The sequence below is a fragment of the Artibeus jamaicensis genome, unplaced genomic scaffold, assembly GCF_021234435.1.
Source record: "Artibeus jamaicensis isolate MK-2021 breed Jamaican fruit bat unplaced genomic scaffold, CSHL_Jam_final contig_3152, whole genome shotgun sequence".
NCBI classification, from domain to species: Eukaryota; Metazoa; Chordata; class Mammalia; order Chiroptera; family Phyllostomidae; genus Artibeus; species Artibeus jamaicensis.
The window spans coordinates 5,830,356-5,843,272 of record NW_026521729.1 but is presented as its reverse complement, the minus strand read 5'-3'; the positions used below and the strand labels follow the sequence as shown (position 1 = coordinate 5,843,272).

The window sequence follows — 12,917 nt, the reverse complement described above, 5'->3', positions numbered from 1 at the left end:
CACAGAGCAGGGGGGGCCAGAGCCAGTGTGGGTTGGGGAGGGAGGTGGGGTAGACTGATAGTCCCGTTTGGTGCCTTTCTCTGGGCAAAGCTGCTTCCCACGCTCCCGACAGAAAGAACCAGGGAAGCCACGCCTCTGGAGGCTGCACGGTTCACGGGCACCAGCGTGGTGGCCTTGAGGGCAGCAGGTGGGCACAAGAGAAAAAACAGAAGCTCGGTGGTCCACTGTGCGTCTTCCAGCTCTGATTCCCCACCCCGCGATTAGAACCACCTGTGGATGGACCCCAAAACAACAGCCTCATTTGACTCATGTTTTGAATTTTCTGTGCATTGAACCGCACGAACTCTTCCTACATTTTCACGTCTGGTCTCTTTCATTCATTGATTTGAGTGAGATTCATGCCCTTTCGTGTGTAGCTGGAGCTTTTTCGTTTTCATGGTTGTCTTGCTCCATTTCCAAATACATGATTATTTCCGCCCCTCCTTTTTTTTTCGGTCTGTGGATGCCCGTTCGGGTTGTTTGTCACGATGAATGCTCCTGGGAATACTCTCACACGCGTGTGCAAGTGCCCCTGTTTATCTCAGGCGAAATGACTGGCTGCTCCTTTAACAGGTTACCAGGTTACGTCACACCATCTCCTTGAGTGGCAGTCTGTGTCTCCGCCCCCCGCAGCCCCGCCCATGGTGAGTGACGCGTCCAGGTGCTCCACGCCCTGGCCCGCATTTGAACGAGGTGCCCTTTCTCCAGCTGTTCTCGTGGGCGTGCGGCGGCAGCTTGTCCTGCTTTCGGGTTACGTGCCCTCTGACCGGTGATGCTGAGCATCCTCCCGTGGGCGTATCGCCATCTTTAGATCCTCCTTGGTGAGGCGTCTGTGCAAGTCCGTCGCTCAGTGTTGATCGGATTATTTTCCTTGTGGGCTGGAGGTGTTCTTCACGAGCTCACTGGGGTGCAGGCTTCTCAGTCTCCCCCCTCCTGTGCTTTGCATTCGTAGTCTCTGAAGGGAGTGTTTTGATTACTAGAAGTTGCTGACTTTCAAGTATTCAACCATGTCAATCTTTTCTTTGTTGTTTTTTTTTTCAGTCTTTTCTTTCAACGGGGGTGTTATACCTTGAAGTCCTGGAACTTCCTCCTTTCTTATTACCATATTCTGCCATGTATAATGCATACTTTTTTCCCCAAATGTTTGAGGGGAAAATAAAGATGGGCATAATACCTGAGTAGTACTAATTTCGTATCTATATAAATGTTTTTAATTTTAATTTACGCTTATGAGTTAAAAGTGTGACTCTAGGGAGAAATAATGATACCCATATACAAAACAATACCCTGGAATATGATAATCAGTTTTATTTCTAAATATAGATAAATAAAAGATTGAATTAAAAAATTAAAATGAAAGACTTTATTTCCTCTGAAAGTCTGGGCCAAAAACATGGGTGTGCATGATACATGGCAAAGTAGGAGTATTTCTGCAGTGACGTCTCACAGGCTGTCGTGAGGCTCGGGGTGAGCAAAGACGGGCAAAGCACCTAGAACCCGGGCAGCACGCGGGAGGCGCTGGGCGAGCGGTGGCGATTCCGGCCACTCCAAAACCTTTCCAGTTTGACAGTCTCATCTAGGGTGGAGTTTTGTGTACGGTGTGAGGTAAGAGGCGCCGTATTTACGCCTCCACAGTTACCTACTGGCCTTGCTTATTGAAATGGCCGGTGCACAGGCTGTACAAAGAGTATCTGGCCCTGACCGGTGTGGCTCAGTGGGTTGGGCGTTGTTCTGCAAAGCAAAAGGTCGCTGGTTCAATCCCCAGTCAGGGCACAGGCTTGGGCTGCGTGTTCAGTGTCCAGTCAGGGCACATACAAGAGGCAACCGATCGATGTTTCTCTCCCTCTCTTTCTTCCTCCCTTCTCCTCTCTCTAAAATTAAATATATAAAATCTTTCCTGAAAAAAAGGGTATCTGCATACATCAGGGTCTGTTTAATTCAAGGGGAGCATCCTGAGAGTGTGGGTCTGGCCTGCTGGCGGGTGAGCCCCTGAGGGCAGGGCCCGTACTCCATTCATCTCCCTCCGGCACTGCCTGCAGGTGGCTGCTGAGGCTGGGGCGTGGGCTCCGTGCGGAGCGGGGCGGGCACTCCCTCTCCCCTCCTGCCCTGGGTCCTGCCCTGCAGCTTTCCGGGTTTCCCCCCCACTCTCGGCCTGGGCCTGCGTGGTCTGCAAGACACTGGCCAGGATGGAGAGATGGAGCGCTTCTCTCCAGTCCTGCGAGCCTCCCACCGAGCAGCTGGCGACCACGGGGCAGGGTGTGTGGGAGTCTCTGCTTCCTCTTCTGGGGGCAGGAGACACTTGCCGGAAAGCCCCGGACACGGGGGTGTCTGGCCTGTGCAGGAAGAACCTAGCTGGACCAGGGTAGCCTGCCAGGAGCTGGCTTCTCTCTGCAGCCCAGAGCTCGGTGTGGCCCAGGGGCTCTGTGTTTCCAGGGACAGGCAAGGCCCCACTGTCGAGAAGGGGAGGGGACACAGGAGTGGGTGGCCCTCCACTGTAGTACTGGAGCCACATGGTGAGAAGGGGACACCGAGGGGTCCCAGGGCATCAGGAAAGGAAATGCCGGCACCTTCGGGTCTAGGGTGGCTTCTTGCTGCCTCAGGAGTAATGCAGACCCCACCGGAGGCCGGCCCCACTCCAGCCGCTTACAAACAGCAGTGTCATGACAGCCTTCTGTCCTCAGACCCGCCCCCCAGCCCGCGCCCTGGCACTTCGTTCAGCTGACAGTGCCCTTCTCTTGGTTCCTCCACGACTCACTCTTTCTCATCCTCATGTTGCGGCTCAGCCGTGTCTCCCTGTGTGGCCTCCCCTGACCCCTCTGCTGAGAACTGTGGTTGCTTAGTTTACTTGTGCACCGCTGGTCTCAGACACCATGATGGCGGGGACTCTGTCATTCTGTCCCCACAGCAGCACTTTCACAGTAGCATGGGTGCTCAGTGACTGCTGTGGGGACAGATGAACGAAGAAATGGGTAAGTGAGTGGGTGACGCAGAGGGTGGGGTCGGTGCTGTGGCCCGGGCTCAGCCCTGGCTCACTGGGTACCCTGGGCAGGCCGCCGCCCTTCTCTAAATCTCAGTTTCTCTAATCGTGATACGAAATGACATTAAGGCTCCTCCTCACACCAGTGGGCGAGTGGCTGAACACCATACACTACTGCTCACCCCCACTCGGGGTGTCCGACAGGCTTGGGACCCCCAACACGGACACGTTTCTTAATTTTTTTGTAAATTCCACAAGAATTGATCACTGACAGGTGTGCCTTCACAGGTCTGGCAAAAACAAACTAACTAAAAAGCAAAAAACAAAAACAAAACCCTAAACCTTGAGGTGTCCTTAAGTGATACAGAATTGAGTCCTGTCAGTGCCATTCCTGCGCAGCTGTGTGTGCACAGGTCAGCCGTGGGAGGGTGTCATCGTCCCCTTGACCGTGGGTCCAGCAATTCCGCTTCTGGGTGTTTATCCAAAGCCAGTGAAAATACTAACTCGAAAAGATAGCACGGTCTCTGGGGTGAGAGACTGACACCAAAGACAACAGAGAAGAAAATCTGCAGTATGTTGGGTGCGGATAAATTCTATGGGGAAAAACGCAACATGCGCCAGGGAGAGAGGGAGCCACGCAGGTGTGGAGAGGACGAGCATTCCCGGCAGAGAGAAGAGCAAATGCAAAGGACCCGAGGTGTGTTCCAGGGACAGAGGAAGTCAGTGCGGCTGGAAGGAGGGGGAGGTGAGGACGGGGTCCTGAGAGAGTACAGGGTGCAAATGGCCATCCTGAAGCCCCTCCTTGGCATTTACTCTGAAATGGCAGTCACCGGTGGGTTTCAGCACAGGAATGATGCATAACTTGACTTTGTTTCTTTAATAGACTCACACCAGCTGCTATTGGAAGCATGGCTGGCAGCTGGGATCCCTGTAGCCCAGGTAAGAGATGCTGGTGATTGGCACCATGGTGGTCGCGGTGGCCTGGTACAAAGGGGCTGCATTCTGGATGCGTTTTTAAGGTCAGGCGGGAAAACTTGCTCCCAGGTTGGCTGTGTCTGTGAAAGAAGACAGGGCAGCCAAGTTTCCCAGTCGCTGTGCCAGTCGTCCTAGGGAACCCCCTGTTATGGGGCATTTAGGGGGTGGCTGGCTTGGCACTGTGAGAGGGAGGCTAGTCCTGAGCATGCCGGCAGATAGCCCGGCGTGCCGCCTGGGGTGATTCTCCTGGGGTGGTTTCAGCCCGTCGGGGGTGGCACTTCCCAGCCCTGACCCGACTTCCTGTGCAGGCATTCACCTGGAGGCCGTGTGGGGTGGCGGCTGGGGCCAGAACTGGTCAGGCGCCTTGGGGCGAACCTTGGCTCTGCGGTCACCACTTGGGTAGGTTAATGTTTCCGTGCCTCGATTTCTTCATCTGTCACTTAGGGACAATGTTAGTCAGGCCCTGGAGACGGTACTAACTGAGTCTGTATACATAAGCACTGTGCAAATACCAGTTCTTTTTCTTTAAATAGCCTCGACCTCAAAAAAAAATCTCCAAATACAAGTGTTTTTAAATGGAACATTTATATTAATACCTTGAATGGAAAACTAGTGTCACTTGCTTGGGACAATAAGAAGTCATCAGCAAGAGGTGCTCGAGCCCCATTGGTACAAAACTGAGAGCCTCAACTCAGAAAGCAGAATTGAAAGAAAAATGGAAAAAAAGAAGACACACCTGAGGTGTAACTCATCACACCCCCAAAGCACTGCTCTCGGACCCCACAGTATTAAGGCTTCAGATGGCTGTGGGCTCACTGACCCCTCTCAAAGCCTGCGGTGTATTCTGACACTGCATTTCCTGGCTTCTCATTTCACAGAATGTCACTGTGTGTGTGTGTGTGTGTGAGAGAGAGAGAGAGAGAGAGAGAGAAGGGGGGCGTGTTAGGAGGGATATTCTCTGGTTCCCTCCTGTTGAAAGGTGACCCGGAAGCCAGGATATACTTGGCCAGAGTCAAGCAGCCAGAGTGGTCCAGCCCTACAGGTAGCCCAGCCAATCTCGGCGGAGGTGTGGCAACCAGGGAGGCAGGCACAGTGGGATGAGACACAGGGGGCGTGGCTGCCCTGCAGGTGGGCGGGACCAAGCGCGGGTAGGGCCCGGCGCGGGCAGGGCAGAGCTCAGGAGCCTGGGCATCCTGAAGTGGTGGCCCCGACTGCAGGGAAGACTCGGGGTTGCCAGTAGCCCGGACTGTGTGCTCCAGTGTCCGGTGTCGCCAGGAGACGGTGGGAGCCGAGGGTCCCGCCCCGGGACTCGGACACGTGGCTTTGGAACCCTCCTGGCCGCGGGGTTTGAGAAGGACTGCTTCAGTTTCTCCTGGAGGATCCCGGAGTCTACATGGAAGGTAGACAGAGAGCGGGCATCTCAAGGAGGGGGAGCCCCCTGGCGGGCTCTGGCTGTGGAAGATGAGGTTTGAGGACATGGGCCCCCTGAGCCTTTAAGGTGCAGGGAGCCGTGGTGATTGAACGGGTCGGGGGCAGTGGAGGGAGAACGAGCCTGCTGGAAAGTCTTGAGGCCCCTGCTGCCCTGGGAATGAGGCCAGGCTTCAGATCTCGGCCAGGACTGCTCTCTCTCCTGTCTGGGCCTCTGTCTCCCCATCTTTTCCATGCATGCCTCAGGGCGGGTGGGTTCCGGTGAGGGAGTGCTCGGGCGATCTCTCACATTTCCTGTGGCCCGGTAACTCCTTTGGGAGTGTCTGGTGCAACCCACCTTGCTGGGTGCAGAGACCCCTGTTCACCCTCTCACCGCTGCCAGACAGACCCACAGCAGGATCTGCCCAGACTCACATCCTCTGTGTCTTTGCCTCGTGCGCCTCGTGTTGGGGAACCCCCAGCTGACCCTACTTGCTTCCCAGAAAACTAACAAGCCCCCCAAGCTGAACCCCTGGCCCTCAGTCTGCCCTGGTTTCTCTCCCTCTTCCTGAGCCTTCGGGTTTCTCCCTGTTGCGGTGGTGGTCCCCCCTTGGGCTGCCACCTGGCCACAGGGTCCCTGGTCTCTGCAGGGGAAACCCCTTGGTGAAGAGAACCAGAGCGACACTCTCATTGCCTCCGCTCTGGCGTCCCAGTCACTCTGCCCTGACGTTCGTGGGTTACTCAAGGCCCTGTTGCCAGCCTGCACCCTGGGATCTGAGGCTGGCGGGGACCCAGGGCAGGGCCCCTCTGCTGTGGAGGGTAAGTAATGGCCAACTGCTTGCCAATGAGACGCTGTTCAGAAGTTGGGCCCCCCAGGGCCCCCTCCCTTTCGGCCTGCAGAGAATGAGTGGCTGAACTTTCATCCCTGAAGCAAATCCGCTGCTCAGGCAGGGCCCCCGAGACCCAGGCTGGCTGTGGTCTCAGGGAGGAAGGAGGTGTCTGGGCCTGAGCTTGGGGATCAGGGAGGGTCTGCGTGGGTCACCCCTTCCCCTTGGCCCTGTCTCAGCAAGGCAGGACATCTGTTGAGCAGACATCTGTTTTCTCCCTCTCCCAATTTAAAGCGGAGCAGGAGAAACTCAAGTTAGACATCATAAGGAACTTCCTGAGCTGCTTAATGAGGACAGCAACAAAGCCAGGTCCTCCCTCTTGGATGTTTAAGATGGAACAGGACAAGCCTGGCTTGGAGACAGGGTGCTGGACAAGTTGATCTTTGGGAACTCTCCCTGCCCTGAGGTTTCTGGAACAGGGCCCGGGCAGAGATGGGACTTTCCAGCTGCTCGTAGGAGAATAGAGTGTCGACTGCTATGGCATTGCCCTGCCTCTCCCTCCCAGTGTCCACTGAGCCCTAACATTACTGCTTGGATCTGTGTGGCTCGACCACCCATTGGGATCCTGGACTCGGTGTGTTCAGGAAGGGCCCTGCTTACTTGTCCCCAGTGGGTGAACACACCTGGGTGTGTGTCTCAGGGCCCCATGGAGGTCATGGCCGATGCACAAGGCTTTCTGCCAGAATGGCCCAAAATTACCTAGTCCCAGACGACAGGTTGGCCAACTCTGGCTTCTGGCCCACTCTTTCGGGGTTTCCCCTGGCGAAGCGAGGCTTGCCACACCTGGCCTAGCCTTTCCTGCTCAGGGTGTGCCCGAGATAGTTGGCCATGCCCGCTCGCTCACCCTGATGAGCTGTGATGAGAGAGAGGGTGACCCAGACCGTCTGGGTTCAGAGGCGAGAGCAGCTGTCTGCCCTGGGAGGGAGCGGCACGCCTCATCCTGGGCCATATTAACTGTTAAACTTCGTTCATTCCTGGCTGCCCACATGCCCTGCAGGTGTTGGCTCGGGGGGTGAGTGCCGACCCCATTTTTGGGCTGTGCCCCGAAGAGAGCTGGGTGGTTCTTTTCCCCAGGGGTGCTGGCGTTTGCTCGGCTGAGAACCACCGCAGGGCCCAGTGCTCTTCCTGCCTCCTCCTGTTCTCTCCCCTCCCCTCCCCACCTCTACCCTCTTGACACCTCTGCTCGGCCGTGGGTACAAATGGGGAGCCTGCTTGGCCAGGGAGAACGGTTTTAGGTCCTGCTTCGCTTACCCTCTGTATCGGGAATGCCCTCCTTCCCAAGCTGCCAGACACGCAGGCAACCCCGCTGCTCTCTTTCCCCACCCGGCCAGCACAAGGCTTCTCGTTGGAGGTTTCTCCTTTCCCTTCCCCTGGCGGGCATGTGGCGGCAGGCACAGAATGCTCTCCCCTCCCTCGGTGGACTTTTGGCTCAGGAGTATTCCCACGGTGCCCCTCAAGGGCCCCACCCTCTGCCAAGTCTCAGGATGCCATGATGAGTTAAGACCTGGGGCCAGAAGGGAGTGAGACCCATAAAGAGCCAATGGGAAGGCTGCCCAGTCACCAAAGTCCTGGGAACGTCCCTGCCGTATAAAAAGCAGCATGCGTTCCTCCTCTTTGGCCGTGCCTGTACCCTTTTACTTTCATTTTTGCCAGGACCTGTGACAGCCACAGAGCAGGCCCTGCTAGGAGATTCTCTCTGCTGCTTGGGGACCCTCCCTGGATCTTCCAGAGGCTGCCTCCCCTCAATTCTCAGAACCCAGAGGCTGAGGGCCGAGCCCAGCACGAGCTGAGTGTGGACGGAGGCGACAGCATGTGAGGTTTGGTGGTGGGGGGGGGCCTGGGGCAGGTGGGAAGCGGGCAGTGATGACCGGGGTCAGTGCACCCTCAAGCTTTGCAGCCACAGGGTTTGCGCAATGATTTTTGCTTCGCTTGAGTTTTAGCAGTGTTCTGGGGCTGCTTCTTTTTTTTTTTAAATGAAATTAAATTTAGTTATTTTTAGAGAAAGGAGAAGAGAGGGAGAGTTGCCTTCCCTCTACTGGCGTCCTGGCCCGCAACCCAGGCCTGCGCCCTGACTGGGAATCGAACCAGCAACCCTTTGGTTCTCAGGCTGACGCTCAATCCACTGAGCCACAGCGGCCAGGGCTGGGTCTGCCCCTTGGGGTGGCACAGGGTCACCTACACAGGCATGGGCTCAGGCCCCTGTGAGGAACCCAGGTACAAGGGGTCAAAGGCAAGCTTCTGGAGTTGTGTTGCTGGAGGTCAAACCCACCTCCTCTGTCTGTGAGCACTTGTGCAGGTCCCCTGGCCTCTCTGTGCCTTAGTTTTTCCATCTGTAAAATGGGGCTGGTCATGGCATCTTCAGATCTACTTCAGAGTGGATGGGAGGGGTAGATGAATTCAGACTGGAAACTGCTTAGAAAGGTGCCTGTTACCTTGTAGGTGCTTAACGAATACGAGCCATGACTGCAGCACGCATCAGCTGGCATATGGCCTGAACCCAGCTGGCACGCGGGAGCCCTGGCACACGGCCTCAGAGAGAGGTCAGTTCCCGGCCCCTCGGCAGACCTGGCTCTCAATACTGGCTCAGACTTCTTTTAAACTCCCTGAGCCGGGGATGAGGCCTGGATATGGGAGCCAGGGGTCTTGATTTAACTCCTGCCTGCTTCAAACTCCTTGTGGGACCTTGAGCCAGTTTCTTGCCCCCTCTGGGCCTCAGTTTGCACATCTGTGCAATGGGGGACTCGGATGGGGGAGTGCCTGCAGGCTGAACTGTGGTTAGCTTGGACTCAGGGTGGAGCAGACTGGCCTCCTCCCCCGCCCCCCCACAGCTTTCTTGCTTCTGGTGAAGTCATGCTGTCCCCGCTCTCCTCCCCAGGAGGTGAAATGTGCACGCAGGAGGCTTTCGGGGCACAGAGAAGCCAGCTGGTGGAGCTGCTGGTCTCGGGGTCCCTGGAGGGCTTTGAGAGCGTCCTGGACTGGCTCCTGTCCTGGGAAGTCCTGTCTTGGGAGGACTACGAGGGCCTCAGCCTTCCCGGCCAGCCCCTCTCCCACTTGGCCCGGCGCCTCCTGGACACGGTCTGGAGTAAAGGTGCTTGGGGCTGTGAGCAGCTCGTCGCGGCTTTGCAGGAAGTGCAGGCCGACAGGCAGTCCCCAAAGTCGCATGGCCACTGGGACCCCCACTCACCCCACCCAGCCCGGGACCTGCGGTGTTGCCGGCCAGCCATTGTCAGGAGACTCTACGGCCACGTGGAGGGCGTGTTGGAGTTGGCGCAGGCGCGCGGTTTCATCAGCCCGTACGAATGTGACGAAATCAGGTTGCCCGTCTTCACGTCATCCCAGCGGGTAAGGCACTTCCGTCCAGGGTGATCCAGATTCGCAGGAAAAAGGTGCTGCTGAGTCACCAGCACTCATTCGTTGTCGTGAGTGAGGTCAGCCCCAGGGTGAGGCCTGGACCGTGGGTTTCCCTTAAGAAGGTGGTCTGGCTGGTAAGAGTTGTTGCATTTTGGAATCACTCCGCTTCTGATGAGATGGACTGCTGTGCGGCAGCCACGGGCTCAGGCTGGAGTCAGAACGAGGCCATCCTCACCATGGAAACGCTCTGGCCCTGGCCTTTCTGTCTCAGGTTCCTCATTTGTAAAAGTGCCAGTAGCTTCTGGGGAGAAATCAGTGAGTCGTTTTGTGTAACGCCCAAGACAGTGTCTAGCGCATAGTGAGCACTCACGAGCATCACCACCGGCCACCAGCAATTCTGTTGACCGCGATATTGCCTGCTGTGGCCTTCTGTTGCAGTCTGTTTGCTCAACATACTGCAGGTCATAAAAATTCATGAAATTAAAGCTGCAGTAATTCAGATGAGCACAGCATACACCCACACAGTTTCAGTGCCCACACAGCAGTTCTGATGTGCCACTGTGTCAGGGCGTGGAGAGCCCAAGCGGGGATGTAGCTTAGCCTCAGAAAGTGCCATTCCACAAGAACACAGACGTGTGTAGCGTTTGGAGCCTCTTCATTCTATTTCCCCCCAAACAGTGACCCTCAGGCCTCCTGTGTCACAGACGAAGCCGTCATTAACTTCCTACTGTATACATTGGGGAGTTGAGGTCCAGAAAGTGCTCTGAATCAGCTTGCAGAGAGGGCCAGGGCTGGACCTAGTGCCTGACTCGTTCATTAATCATTAATTAAGTGCAGCCAGAATGTATTCAGATGCCTACTACATGGTAGGCTCTGGCTGAAAGCCTACTGTGCTCAGAGTACCTTGCACATAGTAAGTCCCCATTAAGTACTTGTTGATGAAATGCCTGCATTATTAATGAATGAATTGGACTTCTCTAAACTCATGCTGTTGCTTGCTTGTTTTTCTGGCCTCTTATTGTGCCTATGAAGTCACAGGAATCCCCACACTTGTCCCTCAGCCCTTCTGGAAAAAGTAACCACTTCCGCTTTCCCCACAGGCAAGAAGGCTCCTGGATCTGGCCACGGTGAAGGCCAACGGGCTGGCTGCTTTCCTCCTCCAGCACGTTCTGGAGTTGCCGGTCCCGCCGACCCTACCTTTCGAAGGTATGTATATGTGCGTGTGTTCTTGGTCCATCAGACAAGAAAGGAGGGGCTGAGCAGGGTCCTGGCTCAGGGCAGAGAACTCCAGGTGCAGGCACGTCAGCTGGTCTCTCAGAGGCTGGCTGAGCGAGTCTCTCCCGGACCCGGCTACCCCGATTCAAGGGTAACACCATCACTGCCTCACTGGGCCGTTGGGAGGATGAACAGGGTTCATGGTGATATCAGGGTTAGCTTTTATTATTTCCAGAATGATCTCTGGAGCTACTGTGTATTGAAGGCTGACAATGGGTATTGCTTACTAGCCAAACTCTCATGACCTGCACTAAAAAGATGTGGGCACACTCTGAGACAGGGCTGGTCTCTCTTTTACTTCTAGCTTTATTTTCCAGTTACAGTTGATGGATAGCATTATCCGAGTTTCAGGTGTACGACAGAGTGATTAGGCATTTAGAGACCTCACTGAGGGCTGGTATCTCTCAATCTCCGTGATGTAGCTACTCACTATTGAAAATTCGAGAACCAGATGGATTTGAACAGCATGGTAGGGCTCGTCCCACGGGGTTGGCCGCCCCGCTCAGGTGTCCTGGGGGTGCTTCGTTTACAGTCTCTGTCCCCTGAGACATAGGTGTCACTTTCTCTGCTTTACAGATGGGACACCTGGCACAGGAGGCAGGGTGGGGGGGGGGTACGGGCTGGTTGTAGACAGTCCGCACCTTTGCTTTCTCTTTTCCTGGGAGAAGCGATCGTCAGTGGAGATGGAGAGAGATGTAAGCTGGGTGCTTTCTGGGTCTTGTTCTCCTGGCACCGTAGGGAAAGCCCATAGGCACTGAGGGCCCCGTCTCTGCGTGGTGCTGGCGGATGGATCTGTCACCCTGGGGCGCCCCTCTTGGCGGGGAGCGTGCCCATGGGAAGGGTGACCAGAAGAAGCCTGTGCTTGGCCTCTGGACGTGCACACTGTCACCTGAGAACAGAGCTCAGACATAAGTGACGGCGGGGGATGTGCACCACACAGGGTCACCGCCCGCTTTGCCCTTGGTTAACGTCTGTTGCTGATATCCATGAGCACCACTGGCCACACACTTGTTGTCACCCCGTGCCATGGTGCACGGTTCCCCCAGGTGACAGTCCTGATGGGGACGAGTGGCATCGTTTATTTTTAAAATGAGTGGTCATGCTTTTTCCTGGGGAATTTCTCTATTGCTGGCCGATAGCTGGAAAGGCCGCACTGAAAACCAGAGTGTTCGGAAGAAATGTGCTCAGTGTCCCAGGGCATCGTGAGGCTTTCGGAGCAACAGCGGCCAGTTCTGGGAATGGAGGAGGAGGTGCGGGTGTCTCCTTTATGTGACACAGTCCAGCTCCTGTGTTGTAAGAGTGCTCCGGGGAGATTGCCGGTTAGCCTCTGGGTTGAGAACATGCGGCCCAGAACGTGGCAGGGGGCAGTGAGGCCGTGACGGGGTGACCCACGCTCTGAGCTCCCCTTAGGCTGCCACTTCCCCATTTCCTGAAAGGGGAACTGTCCCCGACAAGGCAGTGGCCTGCCTGGGTGCTGGGATGGTAAAGGAAAAGCTGCAGCCCCGTGGACACACCCTGTACTGGGACTCCAACGGCAGAGGGTGGGTGGAGAGGATGAGGAAGTGGACCTCGAACAGGAAATCTCATCCCTGCACTGACCCAGGCACCCCAGTGACCCCGAGGGCTAGGCCCACCCAGGAAACCTGGGGGCATCTCCCCATTTGAGGACTTCAATCACATCCGTCTAGTCCCTTTTCCAAGTAAGGTAACGAACATATTCACAGATTCTGAGGGTTAGGATGTGGACCTCTTTGGGGGCCAAGGAGGGGTCCATGGTTGTACCTAAAACACACCCACTAATAATAATGATACGAAACACCGTTTTTCTTCTAAAGTCTATTTTACCTCGTTTCCTCCTGAAATGATCCTCCCAGATGTGGATCGGCCCCATTTTTACAGATGCGCCCACCAAGGCCAGAAAAGTGGCTTGCTCACGCTGACGGGGGGATTCAGGTTTCAAACTCAGGGATGTCTGACTTCAGATGCTGGGCTCCTCGGCCGTTCAC

General features: G+C 55.8%; 1 protein-coding gene across 4 annotated transcripts in view; it reads left to right on the top strand.

Moving 5' to 3' along the window:
* NOD2 (nucleotide binding oligomerization domain containing 2) overlaps nucleotides 1-12,917 on the top strand; it is a 31,412-nt gene that overhangs the window by 953 nt on the left and 17,542 nt on the right. For 3 of the 4 annotated variants that reach the window (XM_053663215.1, XM_037141573.2, XM_053663216.1), the window contains exons 2-7: nucleotides 3,900-3,955; nucleotides 5,270-5,391; nucleotides 7,939-8,097; nucleotides 8,725-8,825; nucleotides 9,161-9,627; nucleotides 10,737-10,842. In XM_053663215.1, the coding sequence (XP_053519190.1) occupies nucleotides 3,900-3,955; nucleotides 5,270-5,391; nucleotides 7,939-8,097; nucleotides 8,725-8,825; nucleotides 9,161-9,627; nucleotides 10,737-10,842 (1,011 nt within the window). Of the gene's footprint in view, nucleotides 1-3,899; nucleotides 3,956-5,269; nucleotides 5,392-7,938; nucleotides 8,103-8,724; nucleotides 8,826-9,160; nucleotides 9,628-10,736; nucleotides 10,843-12,917 lie in introns of those variants that run through there. The other variant, XM_037141572.2, reaches the window with a different exon arrangement.